General features: G+C 38.1%; 3 protein-coding genes across 4 annotated transcripts; all 3 read right to left on the bottom strand.

Moving 5' to 3' along the window:
- Positions 1 to 1,359: 1,359 nt before the first annotated feature.
- On the bottom strand, positions 1,360 to 2,839 carry LOC104449368 (transcription factor bHLH36-like). The gene is made up of 3 exons (XM_039302665.1): positions 2,517 to 2,839; positions 2,035 to 2,373; positions 1,360 to 1,917 (listed from the first exon to the last, which is right to left on the bottom strand). The coding sequence occupies exons 1-3, from the start codon at positions 2,718 to 2,720 to the stop codon at positions 1,837 to 1,839; spliced, it is 624 nt and encodes a 207-aa protein (XP_039158599.1). The 5' UTR covers positions 2,721 to 2,839; the 3' UTR covers positions 1,360 to 1,836.
- A 5,848-nt stretch (positions 2,840 to 8,687) lies between these two features.
- On the bottom strand, positions 8,688 to 10,046 carry LOC104449385 (transcription factor bHLH36). Of its 2 annotated transcripts, XM_039307913.1 has the most exons (4): positions 9,751 to 10,046; positions 9,253 to 9,591; positions 9,042 to 9,135; positions 8,688 to 8,964 (listed from the first exon to the last, which is right to left on the bottom strand). In XM_039307913.1, exons 1-3 carry the CDS (start codon positions 9,952 to 9,954, stop codon positions 9,055 to 9,057), a joined length of 624 nt encoding a protein of 207 aa, XP_039163847.1. In that variant the 5' UTR covers positions 9,955 to 10,046; the 3' UTR covers positions 8,688 to 8,964; positions 9,042 to 9,054. The 2 variants fall into 2 exon arrangements, with proteins under 2 accessions (XP_039163847.1, XP_010061822.2); XM_010063520.3 differs by having other exon boundaries at positions 8,688 to 9,135; positions 9,751 to 10,045.
- A 5,467-nt stretch (positions 10,047 to 15,513) lies between these two features.
- Positions 15,514 to 20,225, bottom strand: LOC104449393 (probable protein phosphatase 2C 75). Its single transcript, XM_010063532.3, has 4 exons — positions 19,527 to 20,225; positions 19,018 to 19,347; positions 17,285 to 17,390; positions 15,514 to 16,156 (listed from the first exon to the last, which is right to left on the bottom strand). Exons 1-4 carry the CDS (start codon positions 19,989 to 19,991, stop codon positions 15,822 to 15,824), a joined length of 1,236 nt encoding a protein of 411 aa, XP_010061834.2. The 5' UTR covers positions 19,992 to 20,225; the 3' UTR covers positions 15,514 to 15,821.
- Positions 20,226 to 20,458: the final 233 nt, after the last annotated feature.

Consider the following 20,458-nt stretch of genomic DNA (forward strand, 5'->3'; position numbering starts at 1 on the left):
TTTAATACCGACATAGCCACGATATGAGAAGTCGGTATTGTCTGTTACGTTTGTAGGCTGAATTGAATTCTTAATGAAGTATGATACAAGTTTGTAGTGTGTTGATAGTAACAGAAACACATGATAGATACTTCACCTATATGAGCTTAGAAGTGGTGCCGCTTCTTACGAAAGTGAGGGTTGCTTTCTAGAGAGCTTATGAAACAGGATCAAGCACAAGGCCATAATAGTGCGGAGTAATATAGAAATTCTCGCTGAAGCAAGAGGTTAGTGTATGTGTGGTATGTCCGGTTCTATTACATAAAAGTACAAGTTTAAAGCCGAGCTACTTGTCACTTTGATAGAGCTTTGATATACTTGCACTAAGTAAAGGTTTAACTCGAAAGAGACCTTTATGTATGTATATTAATCTTATTGAAACTTTGGCTGTATGGTTTTTAAAATTTTATTTTGAAATTTTGTTTTACAAACAAAGTGGGGGATTGTTGGAATTTTGTTTGTTAAAACAAAATGAGTGCATTTTACTTTGTCCCACATAGAAAAGGTGGGAGCAGGAGGATTAGTTTATTAATGAGGAATTTCCCTTTTGTAGTTAAAGGAGTGATTAGGTGGGGCTAGACCCCACCATGCCAGCGTCGGGTGCGCGGATAATTGCGCGATTTTGGCGCGATTATTTGGCGCACTTTGCACGCCTGCGCACTCCGCGGTTTAATTAGCATTAATCCCTTGCTTTTTATTTATTTTTTATTTTATTTTATTTTATTTTATATTTTAGTTCAAAGGTTGCCTTTTTAATTTGAGAATTTCGGAAATGAAATATAAATGAAAATTCGAAATTCTATTTAAAAAAAAATTATTCCGAATTTTATTTGTGTCTTTTCAAGACAACCTTTGGAAGATTACTTATTCGGTTTTAATTTATCCGAAGGATTGCATTTGTTCATTTTTCGACTTCTTCCGAAGAGTCGCATTGGTTTATCCGAACGATTTTCTAAAGACGTGTTTGTTCGCAATTTTCACGAAGAGTTGCACATCTTTTGTTTCATATATATACTTGTCATTTTCGGAAAGAAATAGAGTTGTCATTTTCGAGTCATCTTTCTGAAAAAACAGCAGCCAATTTTTCGATTGTTTCTTAGAGAGACCATGGAGAAATACTAGAATTGCTATTTAGTATTCTCATCGAGACTTTGTTGTATCCTGGAGGATTTTTGCGGTGACCATTAGCAACGTTGTGGGGCAAATAAATCCTTAAAGAAAGTGATATCACGCCTCAAAGTCCGAGTTGTTTTTACTCGATCCGATTTCATTGTTCAACCCATTTCGAAGACATATTTTTCCAACAATAACACCCCTGTCCAAGAAATTGAGTTCAGTTCTACTCAACAAATGCATATAGAAAGTCAAATTATTTTACCTATTTTTTGTAAGAAATCGACCTTATAGCCTCCTCTCTTTGGCCCATTGAAATGCACTGGGAAAGCATGAAAGCTCTTGGTAGATTGTGCAAGGACAAACATATTATATATAAAAATCAATTACACACAACTTACAAGCAGGACATACCGATTAGCTAGGAAACTTCTTGCTGTTTGCTTTCTACAAAGAAGCTCATCAGTTGTCGCAATACGTTTCTTTTTCCTTTTTGCATGGAACGCACTATTTTACAATATTTCCGGTATGCAAAAACTACAACAATCAGTTCTCAAACCTCTTCCAATATCAGAAACTGAGTTCAAACCAAGCACCAGGCCTCATCTTTCCATAAGGGTCACAAATCCTCTTTAGTATTACCAACAGTTGGTACTCATATGTTAATTTACTAGCAAATTGCAATCAAGGGTTCAATGCTGGAATAAGCAGTTCGTTGAGTTCCCCCTCCAACAAAGTTAAATTGATAATTCCATTTCCATCAGCCTACAAATCATATTGAATAAATGGCTCAGCCCAAAAAAATGCAAAAGAGATATAAAGAGATTGACAATAACCATGTGAATCTGCACATCTAAAATAAATATTACTTAGGTTACTTACCAGTTCGCAGTGGATTGTGTGTATTACCCTATCATTGACTTGACAGGAAAAACAGCTAACAACATCAAGTCCGTGTTGAAGCAGTAGCTCTAGTACAGTAGATAACAGCAAATCCTTTTCCCTGATGCTTCGGCTGATCACAATTTCCACACTCTCGCAGCATGAATTGACCGTAAATAGGGTCAAGCCTGAAGAATCGGAGCTAGGAGAGTCAAGGTTAGCCAAACTATGAATGCTTTTGAGCTCGTCTCTCTTGAAGCTCAGCTCTCTGATCTTCGTCTGCAGGTGTTTGATGTAATTTACGGCCTCATTCATGTAATCTGACATAGAACGCTTTCCCTAAAAAAACCAATGAAACAAAACCCTAAATTACATCGTCATGAAATATCGTGCCTCTTTTCATCATCACATAAGCACACTCACAGTTGCGCAGTAAAAGAAGACGAAGAGCAAAGACTCGAAAGCTTTATTAGGTTTCTCACCTTGATGAATTCGAGGGGCAGTTTGGATCTAAGACTCGTGAAAAGCGAGGCCAATTCTTGCCGTCTTTGCCTCTCGATCTCTCTATGCTTTTTCTTCCTACCGCCATGGTCATCATCTTCACCGGTCCTCTTGTTGTAGTTAGTGACAGAGAACCTTCGTCGTTGGTCCTCCACCACTTTAAAAATGGCACTACTAGTTTCCATATAAGTGCGCCAGGAAAAGATCTTTGGGGATCTTGTGTTTCTGGTGAGTGTCGAAAGAACAGCTCATGGCAACTGTGTAAAGGGCACCTGAATTCTAGATGGAACAGCTTAAGTACTTAATTAAGTATAATAGATGGAGATATGTTTGTTAGGGTATGTGATTATGGGCCTAAGATGCTTCGTTTACACGTCTTTTCCTTCATTGGCAAAGGGCAAGCTGAATTAAATAATGGGGCATTGCATTATTGGGAGGACCTTTATATGGACTCTTAATTAAGAATGTTATATAGGGTTTCCTTTTTCTTGTGGCCACTGTACATTTGTACGAAAGTAAGGCCTAACGTCTGAATTCACATTTGAGCGACCATCATTCCCACGGGCTAATTAAGAAAATTTTGTCTCTATCCCGTATGAATTTCATCATTTATGCTAAATTCTTGACCATCAAGATTACAAGTCCAAAAAGTGAGGAAACAATAATAGGTCGGCTCACAAGGTTACTTCACCACTAACTATAGATGCCATCCAATGAAATCCTATTCCCTAGGCTATTGGTAAGAGAGAATACCACAAAAAACAACCTTAAATTATAATCGGTGCAATATCGATATTTCAATTTTTTTTATATCATCAAACCCCCAAAATTGTACGAGTGTGACCAAAAATACTTTCTCTCTACCACAAAAATCCTAAAGTCTCCACTTATACCAATTCTTCAAAACTTTCTTTCACGTAACCAATATTCTAAACTTAAACGAGCGTGACAAGTGATAAACATTGATCAAGATGTTGATTTTGAGACTAAGAAACATGTTTGGTAAATTTGGATAATTTTTTTATTTCTTTTAAAACTATCTAAGTTATCGATTTTGAGACTAAGTGCTAAAACTGACCAAGATGCCAATTTTGACACCGAGTGTAAAACTAAGTGTTAAAAATGACCAATATTTGTGTTTTTGTTTTGTTTCTTTTTGTTCAGGGAACAAAAGCCGAGTTTGAGTGTTTAAAAAAAAAAAAAGTAAGTGTAAAAACTAACCAACATGTCAATTTTGACTGAGTGTTGGCTAAAACTAACCAACATGTCAATTTTGACTGAGTGTTGGCTAATTGATTAACTTGCCGATTTTCTGATTTAGTTACCAATTAATTGTCCAAAATGGTCATTCTTAACAAGAATATAAATTAATATTCTTATTTCTTAGAAATGAAAAATTTAAGAGTTACTTAAATTTTACAATTATGGATAATTCATCCCAATAATCTATAAATTTGCTAAGTTACTCTATTGAATGATGATGACATGGTGAAAAGAGGATGAAAGTTTATGTGTTGATAGGTACATATATATTTAATTGCCATTGTTTATACGAAAAATAAGAAATTATTGCGTTATTATTTATGAACATGACTGATAAAAAAATACGTGGCATTTCTTGTAATGAACTGCATAAAATAATGCTACGTTGAATGTTGATTTTTGAGAGTAGGTGTGCAAGAGATAATGAATGGGTGTTGGTTCCTGTGTTGATACAATAAATACCACAAGACTATGGTGACACTATCTACACTTGCTGCTACTTGAATATATATGGAAACTACCATGTTATAATTCAGCCTCTTATATATTAGTGGTGACGATGTCATGATGCCCTCTTAGTCGGGTATCTCATTAGTCGAGGTGTCGAGATGCCCTATAACTCAGGATACCCCGTTAGTCAAGTTTGTAATAATGTGCCTCAGAAATTATTATGTCTTTTGCTTGCATTTGAGTGAATAATTTTATGCAACATTGTGTGGTGGTTTTCATCAGCATATCATAATAGAAAAGATAGTGCATTGACATTTTCTCGTTCATTTACCTTTTATAATCATTTTGTACTTGTCAGAAATTCATGTTATTTTGTGCACCAGCTCGAGTGGTAAGAAAATCAGGGCCACGACACTTTGTTCTGTTCACTGCAAAACCTCAAGGTCGAATCGGGTATCAATTAGGTTATGAGCGTATTGAATCTTCACAATTTGGATGGGCAAATCTGGGATTGCGACAAACAAATACATCGGACGAAATGGAGGAGTCATTTATGGTCGATTTCACGGAAGGACTTGGCTTGAGCGTGACATCATTGGATGACATCGGTTGGGGGCTCCAATTTATTTATTTTTTAGTTAAATTTGTTTCCGTAGTGGAAAAAGGCATTATTTCAAAAGTCAATGTTTACATAAACGTCGGTCATGTAATGTAAAATGACCAACATTAATTGGAGCTCCACATCAGAATTTCTCTATCTAGATTAGCCCGCACGGACTACATTAAAAGATTGTCAAAAGGATTTAGAATTACATTAGTCAAAATCCTAAACTTATTGTATAGCTATCAATTAAGTCATACACCTTTCAATTTCTTTTTTTTCTTTTTATTTTAACTGTGAAGGCTGATAGGGTCGCCAAAAAAAGAAAGAAAATACAAATATAACATTTGCAAAAATTATCCACATTAACAATTTTCTATCAAAATTAGCCAGAAAATTACTCGGCAAAAATTACTTTGACAAGTTATTAAAGGATTTAAGATTAAATCAATACAATTGAATATTTAAAAATGAATTAGTTACTGTAAATATATTCATAACTTTTTTGACAGTTTTCCTACTATTAGTGTTGCAATTGTGGGCTTGCTCACGTTTGGTGGAACTAAGCTTCATCATCTGATTTTGCTAGGACCGTCGGATTTGGGTTGGATAAAGTGCTTAAGGCCTTAAGAGTAAGAGTTTTCACCCCCTTCAGCTGCTTACTACATAACTAGTCAATCAACTATGACCGCTTTGTTAGGTCCGAGATCTTTTACTATAGTGTCTATGTCAACAAACTTATATATATGGGCTATATATCTTAAGATTTCCCTCCTTAATAAGTTAATACTGCATTCCCTAATGCTGACTCACCTAATACCCTACGCTCAACGGGAAGGTCCAAGAATTGAAGAAATTAGGACAAACGTGTGTAAATCCGTGATATAAAATAAAATAATAATAATAATAATAACAACAACAACAGTACCAGTTGACAGATAATGTTCATATTTTTTAATACAATGGAAATTGGACCACGGATTTTTCTTTAGACATGTGGAAGGGGTGGCCAGGACTTCATTTGGTTTGTAATCATTGTATATATTTAATTATACTCCATGATTAGACCACTCAAGCCATCACGTAATAAAAGTAGGGCAATTTATTCAATAGAATACTAGTGTGTACTTATATACTATGTTGATACTCGCATGTGTAAGAGCTCAATGAAACTAATTTATTATTTTACAGGCTACGTTTTAATTAAGGGAATATATAACATCGTCCTTTGTCTTTAATATAAAAAAAATTATCGTAGTGCAGATGCACCCAATCACATCCATTACGCATTGGTTTCAAGTGATATTTTAAGTCAATTTTTATCATTGTACTAACTTAGTACTATTGAGTATATCTGACCCTATTCTGTTGCGATAGCTAAAAAACAGAATCAAATTCAATTTTAACAGTTTGTTCACTGATTTCCCATCATTTGGTAAAAAAAACTTGTGCGAGAGCCATTTAGGTAGGGCGGGGAGGCAGCCTGCTCCATTATTAATTTATCGCAGCTTTTGTTTTCAATACTACAAGATGCTTCTTCTAAGGAGAGAAAGGGAACCCTAGTTGTCATATCTTCTTCAAATCCCATTGATTTCCTTAGCTGTCATATCTTCTACACTAATCAAACCGATTTCACTTTAGCTGTCATATATACAACACTAATCAAACTGATTTCACTTTCCAACTCTTGATTAGGTGATCACATAGTTCCTAATGTTCCGACATGTGATTTTTTCTACACAACACCACTTTATATAAAAGCTTAGTTTTGGAGACCTTTATCCTGAAATAGACTCGATTCCAAATACATAACCAATATATTCACAAATTCATCGTTGGATAACTTGTGTTTTTGGAGTTGAGAGCATCTAGCAGCAATGTAACAAGTGGAAATTATAATATTTCCGATAAGTGTGTCATTTTATTCAATTTATTGGCGTTCACATCAGTCATTGGCATAGAAATTTCCAACTTGGACTCACTCTAAAAAGATTTATACCATCGGTTATTTGATATCTGAGTAAAAATTTATATCCCTTCCATGGAAACCTGCATTGTCAATGAAATCTCAAAAATGTTTCAACATGTTTCTTTCATTTAATAACGTCACATGTAAGTGTTTGAACATCGTCTGATACATCTTGTCTTTGTTTTCTCAACATATTGTAAGGCGTGGCTAATCTTTCTATAAATAAAAGGGAAAAACTCAAAGGTGCTTTGTAACCTTGACCTTATTGTGGGAAAACTTTCCATAGAAGCTCATCCTTGTCATTAACATAAATTTATATCTAATCTTGTACAGAACTCTCATTTAAAATTATCAAACTAACTGTCAAACAATCTCAGGATCAGTCTCTCACAATCTACAGTTGAATATTATGAATCTTACTCATCTTATAATTATTTGATCTCATTCCCCTCAAATAATTCAAAACCCCAATCATCACATGCGTTTATACCTTCAAAACTTTAACTCACTATGTTCACACGCATCAACATGTACTCTTTTGCTAATCACGATAAAGAGCGTTCTCTTTCAATCAAAGTCAATATCATATGGAAAGAACACTCGAGTAAAGTGCTTTTACTCATTATTTCTCCTCATTTGGTGAAAAAGAAGAAAAAACGTGGGGAAACATGGTAATAGCCGCGCAATATATCGTTTGCACAGGGAGACATGTTAAGGATGGATTCTGCACGAATGAAAACAACTAAACCAGGCGCATTGTGCATTTGCTCCTAAAGACTAAAGACATCAAACAATAGAGAACAAAACCGTGGAGGCATTTTCCATTCTATAGAGTAAGCTACACAACTGAAAGTGGTTCAATTCGTGAGCAAAGTAAAGCATAATCAAATGATTAATGTTACATGTATTCGAAAGCTGGATAACAAGTGTGACATAAAAGAAGGGATAGATCCTGTGAGGAATGCTAGATGTACCAAAATTAGTTTACTATAAGATGTGATGGAACGTAAGCTAGTGAGATCTATTCGACATTTGACAACAGTCCGCAACATCATTTCTTTCTGAAAACGATTATAGTTAGATTCTACTTCCAAACATGAAAATAATCCGGCCTGTTCAAGATGGTTCATCTTTCACTATGCCAGCTTTTCGTTGCACACAATATTTTGAAGAAAAGAACAAACGAGTTTTCAAATATTCTACTTTCTTTGAACAGCTTGCTATCATGGGGCAATGAATTTGAATCTTCTGCGAGTGGTACTCAAACTATGAGTTATGTGCAATTGAAATTTATTACCACAATGCAATAAATGATTCCCTTATTTTGCTATGTGCAATTGATATTGCCTGTAAATATGGAGAAAAAGAGGGAATATAAAATGAAAGACTGGCCACGCTGTGAATGAATACAATTAAGTGTAAATAGAGCATCATCTCCCTGGTTTAGAAGCATCATCTTGATAAAACATTCTTGCTTATCAATGCATGATGCGAGCCACAGAAGAGTCTCGCAAACTTGCTAAATCTCACAAAAAAACGAGAACACTATTTCATATCAACTATAGCAAAAGAATAATTAGTTAACCATTATCTAAGTAGAAAAGTATCGAGTTATACAGAGATCGAATTGCTGGCGTCCCTGTTTCTGGATCCAACTTCCAATGGGGCCAACAACTCCCCTGTCCAAGAGATTGAGTTCAATACAACTCAACAGGTGCATGTAGATAGTCAATTTTTTTTTATCTAATTTTGGTTAGAAGTCAACCCTATAGCATCCTCACTTTGGCCCACTGAAATGCATGATTTCACACAGAAACTGAGTTGGAGATCTTGGGGAAAGCATAAGAGCTCTTTGGTAGATTGTGCAAAGACAAACATAATGAAAATTTCAACTACCCACAACTTACAAGCAGTGCATTCCAGTTAGCTAGGAAAATTCATGCCGTTCGCTTTCTACCAAGAAGCTCATCAGTCATCGTGATTTGTTTGTTTTAGCCATGATTCTTCCTGTTCTTTTTTGCGTGGAAGGTTCTATTTTGCAAATTTCCAACAGGCAAAGCTACTACAACGAAAATCTCATACCTCTTCCGATGTCAGAAATGAGTTAAAAACAAGCAGGAGACCTCATCCTTCCAGTTGCGTTGCTCTAGAGAAATAATTTCCATGAGGATCACAAACCTTCTATAGGATTACAAGAGTTTTGGTAGTCACATGTTAGATTACTTGGGAATTGCAATCACGAGTTCCACTTTCGAATGAGCAGTTCCTTGAGTTCCCCCTTCAAGTGAGTTAAATCGAAACTTCCGTTCCCATAGGCCTACAAATCATGTTGTATAAATGGCTTAACCCGGAAAATATTCAAAAGAAATATAAATGACTGACAAGAACTTTGTAAACCTGCATATTTAGAATAAATATTACTTAGGTTACTTACCAGCTCGCAGCGGATTGTGTGGACTATCTTGTCATACGCTTGACTGGAAAAACAGCTAACGACATCAAGTCCTCGTTGAAGCAGTAGATCTAGTACAGTAGATAACAGAAAATCCTTTTCCCTGATGCTTTGGCTGATCACGATTTCCACAATCTCGCAGCATGAATTGACTGTAAACGTGGTCAGGCATGAAGAATTGGAGCTAGGAGAGCCGAGGGCAGCCAAACTATGAATGCTCTTGAGCTCGTCCCTCTTGAAGCCCAGCTCTCCAATTTTCGCCTGCAGGTGTTTGATGTAATTCACGGCCTCGTTCATGTGATCTGACGTCGAACGCTTCCCCTGAAAAAAAGTAAAAAAAAAAAGGAGTAAAACAAAACCCTAAATCACATTCTTGTGTATTGTCTCGCCTCTTTTTATCATCACTTAATTAAGCACACTCACGCTTGCGCAGGCACAGAAGAAGAGAGCAAAGACTCGAAAGGTAATTAGGTCTTTCACCTTGATGAATTCGAGGGGCAATTTGGATCGAAGGCTTGCGCAAAGCGAAGCCATTTCTTGCCGTCTTTGCCTCTCAACCTCTCTATGCTTTTTCTTCCTATCGCCGTGATCGCCATCTTGGCCGGCCCTCTCATGGTAGTTAGTGACGGAGAACTTCCGTCGGCGGTTCCTCACCACTTTAAAAATGGAACTGCTACTTTCCATGAAAGAGCGTCCCAGGATAAGATCTTCAGGGATCGTGTTGTTGGTGGGGGTTGGAAGAACAGCTCATTGCTACTGTGTAAAGGGGACATTATGCAGAGGCTTTTTAAATACTTAAGTAAGTATTATTGACGGAGATATGTTTGTTAGGGTATGTGATTATGGGCCTAAGATGCTTCGTCTTCTAGTCTCTTTCCTTCATTGGCAAAAGGGCAAGCAGAATTGAATAGTGCGGAATTGCGTTATTGTCGGGACCTCTGAATGGACTCCAAATTAAATTAAACAAGAATGTTATCTAGAGCTTTCTTTTTCATATGGGCACTGTACATTTGTACGAAAGCATGGCCTGACATATGACTTCACATTTAAGGGACCATCATTCCCACATGCTAATTAATGGAGATGTGTCTCGATCCAGTATGAATATCAACATGTGCACCATAAAGTTCATGACTATCGAGATTACAAGTCCAAAAGTGAGGAAACATTAATAGCCAATAGGACAGTTCACATTGTTATTCCACCTCTTATATCTAGAAGCTTCACGCTAATAATAGATACTAAAGGCAATAGACTTAAGTGCTAAAGTCACATGGTTTTCCCAGACTATTGATAAGATATAATATAGTCAATATATGTGCCATTAAGACAGTAAATGAGCTGTTATGATGAACAGAACCATCTTAATGCGGTAATTATTGATGATGTGATTTGCTTCTTCTTTTTTAATTAAAAAAAAAAATTGGACAATGCTGCCTTCCAACTAATATGGGAGACATTTCTCAAAATTTTCTCGTGTCATTCCAACTAAGTGGGACCTTAACACTATGTCAAATCGAATGGGGTTTTTTCTTTGCTACAAAGTTCTCAACCCACAAAGTCTTTGCAAAGATTTTCAGCACTGTATTTCTAATAATATTTTGCAAGAGAAAATAAGATAAACAATTCTTAAATTTTGATTCAATATCTAATATTGTCCCCAAATTCCTAATAATTCGATATTAAATATCATCCTTGAATTTTAATTTTTCAATATAGCATTTCTATTTGCCTAAATGACAAATCATATATTATTTATTAACGGAAATTATTATATATTGAGTTTGATTTTTAAAGTGACAAGTTAACATATCCATTCTTTTATCCATCTATTTTAGAAAAAGCAAAGAAACAAATTGGGAACTTAAAATATTTCACATGGAAATTTCTTTCCTAATTTAGGATAAATATTTTATGTGGACAATCCACGTGTAACTCTTTTTTTCCGTCCATTGTTCAAACTTAATGATTGAAAGCCACACGGCAAATTCCAAACTTGAATTAATGGAAGAATAACAATAAATATTTTCATATAATTTAATAATTAGATCGAACATTACCAATAAATCAATGGTGGTATTGAATAAATCAAACATTAAGAGACGATATTGCATACTTGAACCAAAATTCAGAAACCATTTATATCATTTGCCTTATTTTATAATATAAAATCAAGTGATAGAACCTCGAGTCATCATAATTTATTTATTTTTTTAAATGGGAAGTTGTGCCCGTGAAGGAGAAAATTCGGACCTTCGTAACGAGGTAAACTGAAAGAATTTAAACGGGAAGAAGGTGAACATCTTCCTTCGATGCCACTGAAGAAGCGGATGACTTTTCCCATACGATGGGAAATGGAATTGAAGGCTGATGGTCATGGGGGCATGGGTCACCCTCGTGAGTCACGCCAAGCACGACGAAGACCCTATTTTTCCACTAAAGGGATGTCAATAATTGAAGCCCCGTGAAAGATACGCTTCAGTCAAAAGTCTTTTTATAATGGCAAATGATCTAGGAATTACAGCTGTGGGAATCAAGCACATGGCTTGGACGCATCTTTCTTCTGTTCTTTCTTTTTAACCTTCAATATATTGATAAATCTATCTATAATACATGTCAACTTTTTAATGTAAAAAAAAAAAAAAAAAAAAAAACATCGATAATTTGAATAATATTTATCAAGAACTAATCATTTGAATCGTTTACAAAAATGAACGAACGAAAAATATTTTTACTATTCATAAAAATATCTAAATATACATTGTTAATCATAATAGCTTTTTCATTGATTAACTATTTTAAATAATACAAGCAATATTTCTTAGAAAATATTTTTGAAATTATTTATTTCCATGTAACAAATAGAACCTAAAACTTTCCTCTTTCCATTAATCCAAAAAAAAAATTATAAATATTAATGTTGCATACTTCCACGTCTCTATGAGTTCCTAGTTAAATATCAACCTAGTTTTACCTAATAAAGACAATCTACATGGATATTTCTGCTTTGGCACGAAATAATTAGAATTAAATTCGATCAAATAAAATCTATTCATATGAGAAAAATCTTCCAACCTGAGACGGGAAGACAAATTTATTTATTGATTTGGTTAATCCCTTAAAACTGAAACCAATAACTCGTCATTCAAGCAGATAAACACCCTCGATTATTCTGTTCTCTACATTAACAATGTTCAACGATCAAATAAAATCATTTTCTCCCTGAGAACTTTTACTTTTCTCATCAAATGGAGGCAAGAATATATCTCATAACTACTTCACAATGAATGATGGTATTGTGAGGACAATGACTAATTAAGGGATATTCCAGAATTGCAGAAAAATCGATTTCCTTAAATATTTCGGATTTCGTTGGGTATCAATATGCTTTAGAATGTGGATTTCTTAAGGTCTTTTTAGGTGCTTAGTGATAATGAAAGGAATCTAGTACCATGGCTTGTATGAGCTTCGAAGGGTGCTTAGTGCTTAGTGAAGGACTTCTTCGCCATGGACACATAAGATGCATTTGTTCAAAAGTCTGAATTATGACAGTATAAGTAGACTGAAGTTTTCGAGTGAAGACATCTGCTATGCAGTTATATGACCAAGAAAATAAATGTATGCAAGTGTTATGATTTACACAAACAATGGAAAGTGCAATTCGGTACGGCTCTCCAAGAAATTATGGAGCTTGTGGAGTTCATTCACTTAGATATTCACTGACCATTGCAATTTCCTTCAAAGAAAAATGCAAGATTTACGCTAACAAGTGTAGACGATTACTTAAGGAGGACTTAGGTGTTTGTGTTGAAGCGCAAGGTTAATGTTTTGTTATCAGGATTGGATAATTGATAGGTTTGATCAAAAGCTAGATTGATAAATGATTAAGTATGTGCGATCTAACAATAGCATGAGTCCCCAAGCCATTCGACAAATTCTACAAAGAAGAGGGCATAATGAGTCACTCTACTAGTGCTAGTGAACACAGCAGGTTGCAAAGTTATAATGCTACTGAAGAAGATCCATATAATGTCTCTACTCTCTAGTGTTGGCATAGTTAAGGAATTCCTGGTAAATACGCTTGGTACGACAAGCTTCCCAATGACAGACCCATTAATTACGATCGGATGTTTGTCTCCCAAGGAAGCATGGTAAGGTAACATTGCTGATTATTTCTTTTTAGAATATTTGAAGTGTTAATTTCAAATGATGAATCGTAAACCTAGTGAGAGCGCAAGAAAGTGCACATTCATAGATTATGCACAACTTGGGCAAGGCTATCGATTGTTTGTCCATAATTAAATCTGCTTGTTGACAATAGAGAAATTCCATTTCACAGGTCTCCAATATTTGTGGGTAGGATTGATTGTAGCAATGTCTATGTAAATTCGGAGGATGCCCACTTCGAGGTGCAGTTACAACTAGGAACTTTCAATTGTAGTGATCGATGTAGACACTGCGTGTATTGATGTAGAGATTATTAAGCCAACAATTGTTGTATCTATTGTGTTTCACAAAAGCTCTATTTATTTAATGGGAAATGAATAATTTGGACAACAATTTCAAAAAGATGATACAAAATAGTTTACGAAAATATTTAGACATAATTTTTTGTCCATAATGAAAATATTTTTTATTGATTAATTATTTTAAGTAATGCAAGCAATTATTTTTAAGAAAATGCTTTACAAATCATTAATTTTCCGTGAAACAAACAAAGTTAATGAAACCATGTATTGCATATGAATGGAATGTAACCATAGATGTTTCCAAAACAAGTCAAATGATTCCCCCATTATCGTGGCTAAAGTTTATAAAACTGTTAGAGGGTGAGCTTGTATTACAAAAATTTTGGACCTTCCCAAAAAAAGTATTGTGAACTATTATATGGAGACTCCCCACTCCAATATTTTTTTCATATTCTTAGCTATCTTCGAAATGTTAAGAAATGTCCCTAAGTTCCTATACGTCATCTTATAAATACCTTTCAAGTCAAAAAAAAAAAAATGAAATTAAAGTGTGTGTCCGATCACTTAATAACAATAAGTACACGACGGTGGTTTTGGTTTATATGTGATATATAAAATTGTGTTTTACTTCCTTATAAGGTGGCTAAAAGTGCGGGAGGAATTGACATTCCTGTCATGGCTTGCACACTTAAAAATATATTTATGGTAGTTGAGTTACGATTTGGCCAAGCGTCAAGTCAAAGTGAAGGTTGTTAAAAATATGCTCGTGACCAAAAATCCGATCCAAAAGTCCTATGGTATCTGACTTGTATTCTTTTTTCTTTGACTAATTATTTCAAGTAATGCAAATAATTATTTTCAGAAAAATACTTTCCAAATCATTAATTTTCCATAAAACAAACGAAATTAAAATGTTTATTTGATCTCTTGATAAAAATATGGACACAATGGTGGTTTTGGTTTATATGTGATACATAAAATTTGCTTTACAGTCCTTATAAGGTGGCTACAAGTGTGGGAGGAATTGACGTTCCTGTCATGGCTTGCACACATAAAAGATACTCATGGTGGTTGAGTTGCAATTTGGCCAAGCGTCAAGTCAAAGTGAAGGTTGTTAAAAATATGCCCGTGAACATTGAAAAAGCCCGATCCAAAAGTGCTGCGGTAGCCGACTCGGATTCCTTTTGCGAGAAAATTCGATTTTGTGTCGAACGAGAAAGTCCTATTTGGACTTCTGTTGCAAATTCGTGAAAGTTTGAAAGCCTCCTACGAAAACACGGAAATTAGTTTTGGTGCTTCAGTTGGCGGCTCCTCGTTTGGTGTCCTTAGGAAGCATCACCGTTCATAGTTCCTACTTTTCTAAAGGAATTGCATCCGAGTTCCTGAGACAAGCGCTCGAGCTAATAATTGTGATGAATTGTATAGATCGAGAAAAGACTAAACTCAGGATATCTTATCAAGTGTAATTACAGACGTGGATGCACTAAAAACGTTTAAATGACTAGAGCGAAGTCGTCATTTTTGTGGTATAACATGATTTATTATGACTCAGGTGGGGTCATCATTTTTGCTGTTGCTATTTCTTGGTAAAACAAGTCACATTCATCGAACCGCGTAGATTCAATGTTCTGTTTCTTTCTTTGTTCTACTCGTTTGTCGTTCGTGCAATTGCTCACACGGGATGATGTGCACTAAATGAATTGTTCATTGAACCCAGATCATATCCTCAGAATCATTATCTTATCGTTCGTCCAATTGCTCATACGGGATGATGTGCACTAAATGAAGTGCTCATTGAACCCAGATCATCCTCGGAATCACTCCAAAATCAATTGCGGGTACTTTGTCCCTCCACTTGATCGTGATGCAAACCAATCAAGGTCCCACAAAAAGAACTTGAGCCCAACCAGAATTGAACATCAACAATACCGGCGTGCCAACCTAATCATTCTGCAAGTCTAAGGCCATTTTAGTTATTTCCTCAATGAATTGGGGGGGGGCGCCCAAGCTCTCATTAGGAGAACCTTTACAGTTCGCCGCATCAACATGATGTACCTTCTCCATTGACGGTTTTCTTTCAGCTCAGCTCTTCTTCAAATCGACTACAATGACACTGATGTTATCCCAACTCTTGCGGCCCAGAGCGAGGCGAGTGAGGAGAGCAGCAGCCAACACGCTACGCGAAGGAAACAAGGCACCGTTCACGTTGTCTTCAGCCCCTGCTCCAGAGTTGAGGTCCATAGCTGGAGGGCTTCCTTCCCCCCTAAGGCATTCGAAGGCCACTTCACAGGCCAACTCGCTCGACAGGACGTCCCACAAGCCATCACTTGCCAGAATCAAGCAATCGTCTTCAGCTTGTCTCGCTGTAAAAGTTATCTCAGGCTCTGATGTTACGACTGGCTTTAAGTACTTATCTCCTGAAACACCAAAAGTTTCTAATGATCAGTTACTCCTCAAGCCACAGTAAAGAGACATCTATTACTTTCTATAGCTTACAACAGAAGTTAGATGGCAGCAGACAAATGTTACGAGTATCCTAAGCAAGAGGATCATCTTTGTGCCTTTCGTCCTCGAAGGATCCCACAAGTGAAAGAGAAGCCAAATGAAAAATTAATGTAGGCGACTACAGTGTCGAAAACAAAGTCTCTTCGGAGTCACTCAGCAACCCAAACATCTACTTACCCTTATTAAAGTTAGCACCACTAATGAGTTTTGCTCTACAGGTAACCATTGAGCACCTCGCTACTATTTCTATCCATAAAATCCATCCGTCAAAAGTCAGACAAATGCTTATATCCAGACCTAGCCCATGTTTCAGCAACAAGAATCAACCCTGTAGGTGATACCAGTTCAGACAATGCCAAAACCAAGGGAAGGCAAAATTGGTATTTTGCATCTGCAGAGTTCCAGAAGAAACAACTATAGATATAGACTTCAACTGTACTGCAATGACGACCTTTTTACCAGACATTTAAATCTGTAAAGAATAAATTAAATCATCAGCCACCAGTGACGCAACTAGTTACTAGGTAAAAAAATGGCAGTAGCTGTTTCTTTTCTTTAACTCTTTGTTTTTCTTTTTAATTTATTTATGCCAGGTTCAATTGGGAAAGCAAAGCACAGCTTTCAAGTTTTTTTATTTTTTGGACCTTAAGCGGTTGGTGCCTCATGCTCCCTTTAAAAGCATTTGATGACCACCCTTGTGTAGAATAGCACATAATGCATGCTCTATTGAAGTTACATTCTCTCGTTCTGGTCCATGCGGATTTGCAATTTGCATGCTTAAGGGAACTTATGCCCAGAAGGTTCACTCTGAAGACCATATTTGTGACGTATCAATAACCATGTAGAAGAAGTCCCTGCCCACAACATAGCAATCTCTAGTGTGGATTATCTGGGAATAAATCGTTTTGGTGAACAATACTATCTTAAGCAAAAGTGAGAATTTTCAACATTTCATAACAGCTCGGGCCTGCAATCACCCAAAATAAACTCCATTAATTAAGACAGGCCTAATGAATTGCTCATGTTGCAAGGATTTTTACCTATGGCTCGGGACATAGCCAGAATCCCTTCAACTCTAGCTCCATTCACGTGGATCACCCGTCCCCCAGCAGCTTCAATTCTTGCAAGTTCATCCGGTCTATCTGGCTGTAAGCACAAGAATAAGGCATCCGTACACTTAGCCATAGTAGGAAAATCACTGGAAGATATGCAAAGAAAATGTAGATGTCGGTTTGCCTGCTGGAAGATAACTTCTTGTTAGATGCAATTCAGTAACTAGAGAATGGCTTGCTTGAACCAGATCACATAATGCAGTTGTTAATAAGATTCAAAGCGTTAGACCTCAAGAGTTACAGTGTAATACTCCAATTAATATGTGAGATCATTCATTAACGCCAGACATGCCCCTAAAATGCCTACTTTTCTTGAAATCAGCTCATTCTCACTGCAGCCTTCTAATGACATGAGAAGGCATGGATTTCCTATGTGGAAGTAAGGAGGAGGAGCAGAGTCATAACAGTCATTCTCTACAAAACATTCTTGCCTAGACAAATAGCTAACTTTCTTGACAGAGAGGCCAAAAAGGAGATTAACCAAAGAGACAGATTGCTGGGAAGTATTTTATGAACCCATAGAGTAGATAATTATGTGTCATACATTACATACCAAAAGTATAGCGACTTTCCTTTCTAAAGAACGTGGCAATACTGAAAAAAAATCCTCCAATTATGGATTCCATGTCAATGTTCCAAACTCAGGACTAGATGATTAGTATAATAGCGCGAAAAATATATCTCAGCAAACCACCTATTTTCACAAAGGAATTTGTGAGGTAGTCTAGTCTTACAAACGAAGCAAGAACTATTTCTATGCAATAATATGCTTACTACCATGTTTTGCCTACACTACTTAGTCAAAGAGAAATAGCAGTATTTAGCAATTTGGGGGACTGTTGGAACAGCCATTCCGCTACATTCCAGATCCTGAAGAAAGAATTAACAGAACCTACACAATCAATCCACAACCTATCTTCTACAATCATATAGTAAGACATTGACCAACCTAAGCATGCTGAGATTTCATTAACAAATGCAAGGCATGTCTTCTGAAGGGCGGTCAGTGAAAGTTCCGGATCTGATTTCCTTTCTCAAGTTCCAATAAAGGTCGAGCCAAGCATAGTAGAATAGCATTTCCAAGCGAAACAAGCATTGATAATACTAGAGCCATGGTGTCATCGACCTTTGCGACATCCATCTCTCTCTCATCCGCACTCCGTTTTATCCAAAATAAGCAAGGGAATAAATCCTAATTTCCTCATCTCCTTATTCATGTGTATGACAATCCAACATACAGCACAGATTATAATTTATCAATTCCACTCTATCGTGTCATTCCACTCCGCCATCACATTTCAGCCGAAAAGAAGATTTCATTGAAAGGCAGTAGGCAGAGAATGAGTTGGACAAACTCCAAAACAAAGGGCCGGCGGTAGATGATACTCACGTCAAGAATCTCATCTAACGCGACAGAAGCAACTTGCAACATCTGTCGACCGCTAGCGGAAACACGTGTCGATTCCTTCTAAATTCTAAAGACTCTGCTCGATGAAATGAGCGGTTCACACGACACATATCCATCAATGAATTGCCTCTGCCCCGACCGGGGCCCCCTAAAATGCCCCTTATCCAACCAAAAGCTAGCTCCCATTTGCTCCTTTCGGAAGCTGAGCTGTCCCCTGTTCATGGAAAAAGCGAAAGGAGAAAGGGGAACCAACCTTGTGATCGCGCGAGAGGGGAATGGCCTTCCCGCCCCGGCACAGGACGGCGCGCGAGTCCCCGCAGTTGGCGACGACGATCCGGTCGGGCGTCAGGACGGCGGCCACGGCGGTCGAGCCTCCGATCGCCACCTCCATGGCGTGGCAGCCGCACTGGGACCCGACGCTGCCGCAAGCGCACGTGTTCATCGTCGCCTCGTCCATCCTCCGGAAACTCGCCCGCATCACCTCCCTCCACGCATCGTCTTCATCGGCCGGTCGCTGCTCTCTCGGCCGCGTCAACTCCTCCTCCAAGAACACGTGCATCTTCTCCCTACATAATCTTGAAACCTTCATAAGGAAAAAAATGAATTATTCAATTCCAAGAAATCATTCAGCTCGACGCTCGACTAGCTGTTCCCCGTCAGCTTCACGTGCATAAAACTCAATAACAACTAATAGAAAATCGTCCGACCAGGCTTTTCCACGCTTTAGCTAAATGATTTTTACGTTTATCAAATCCCACGTACATGATGACCTCCGTGGCCGTCGAACACGGCGAAGAAGTGAACCGGTCGCCGCCGGCTTAGCTCCGGCCGGCAGAGCCCCGTCCTCACACATATCGCGTCCTCCATCTCGCGCGACCTTCCAGACACCGACATCACCCCGTACCACTCGACCGACGTCGCCGCTGCAACCACGTCCGGCTGCTGCTGCGGCGCCGCCACCGGCGCCTCCGCATCGTCGCCGGACGATGTGGAGGAGGAAGAAGGGATGCAGCTCCCGTCCGACGCGCGGATCCGCTTCGCTCCCGAGGCGCGGGGGCCCTCGACGCGGCCGTCCCCCGAGCCGTGACCAGGTTGCGGCGACGACCCGGCGGCGGAGAGGGCGGCGAGCCGCCGCATCTCTATCCTCCGGCGACGCCTCTCGCGGCATTTGGCCGGGGAACCGTCATCTTCTTCGTTCAGCATCCTCGGACGAACGAAATCTATCATTCACGACCATGTTCGCATAGCCTCCGGCCGCGTCTTCACTTCGAATCCGATCGTATCAAAGCGCCTCGGCTGATCCACTACACACAGCCTCGCACCAATAACCATGAAAAACGAACATCAAACATCGAAATTCAGGCGAGCGAGAGCGAGAGAGAGAGTAAAATGCGTGCGTTTTCGAGTCGAGAGGCTCGCGATGGGAGAAGGAGCTTGTCGTGTTGGGTATCCTCTTGAGAATCCAGGGGGCAGGGGGCAGGCCCCAAAAGGGGACGGGCAGGGGGCTGACCGGGCTGACCGCCACAGGCTGGTCTGACGCTGGGGCGACACGTGTGCAGCATGGCGCCTCACCTCACCTCCGCGAACGAGTCCCGTCTCGTTCCCACCCCTTTCTTCCCCAGTCAATTTCCCGGAGCCCGCGAGACGGAACACCATCTCACGAAGCCTGGAGGGCGCGACACGTGGTGGGGGCA

The sequence above is a fragment of the Eucalyptus grandis genome, chromosome 1 (genome assembly GCF_016545825.1).
Source record: "Eucalyptus grandis isolate ANBG69807.140 chromosome 1, ASM1654582v1, whole genome shotgun sequence".
NCBI lineage: Eukaryota > Viridiplantae > Streptophyta > Magnoliopsida > Myrtales > Myrtaceae > Eucalyptus > Eucalyptus grandis.

Excerpts from the sequence above, each read along its gene's own strand:
- LOC104449368 (XM_039302665.1), bottom strand. The coding sequence starts at position 2,720 with ATGGAAACTAGTAGTGCCATTTTTAAAGTGGTGGAGGACCAACGACGA. Across the intron at positions 2,374-2,516 it reads TGCCCCTCGAATTCATCAAG|GGAAAGCGTTCTATGTCAGA; the intron begins GTGAGAAACCTA and ends TGGTTTTTTTAG. Across the intron at positions 1,918-2,034 it reads ACACAATCCACTGCGAACTG|GCTGATGGAAATGGAATTAT; the intron begins GTAAGTAACCTA and ends TATGATTTGTAG.
- LOC104449393 (XM_010063532.3), bottom strand. The coding sequence starts at position 19,991 with ATGATAGATTTCGTTCGTCCGAGGATGCTGAACGAAGAAGATGACGGT. Across the intron at positions 19,348-19,526 it reads ACGGCCACGGAGGTCATCAT|GTTTCAAGATTATGTAGGGA; the intron begins GTACGTGGGATT and ends TTCCTTATGAAG. Across the intron at positions 16,157-17,284 it reads GGCTATGTCCCGAGCCATAG|GAGATAAGTACTTAAAGCCA; the intron begins GTAAAAATCCTT and ends TTGGTGTTTCAG.
- LOC104449385 (XM_039307913.1), bottom strand. The coding sequence starts at position 9,954 with ATGGAAAGTAGCAGTTCCATTTTTAAAGTGGTGAGGAACCGCCGACGG. Across the intron at positions 9,592-9,750 it reads TGCCCCTCGAATTCATCAAG|GGGAAGCGTTCGACGTCAGA; the intron begins GTGAAAGACCTA and ends ACTTTTTTTCAG. Across the intron at positions 9,136-9,252 it reads ACACAATCCGCTGCGAGCTG|GCCTATGGGAACGGAAGTTT; the intron begins GTAAGTAACCTA and ends CATGATTTGTAG.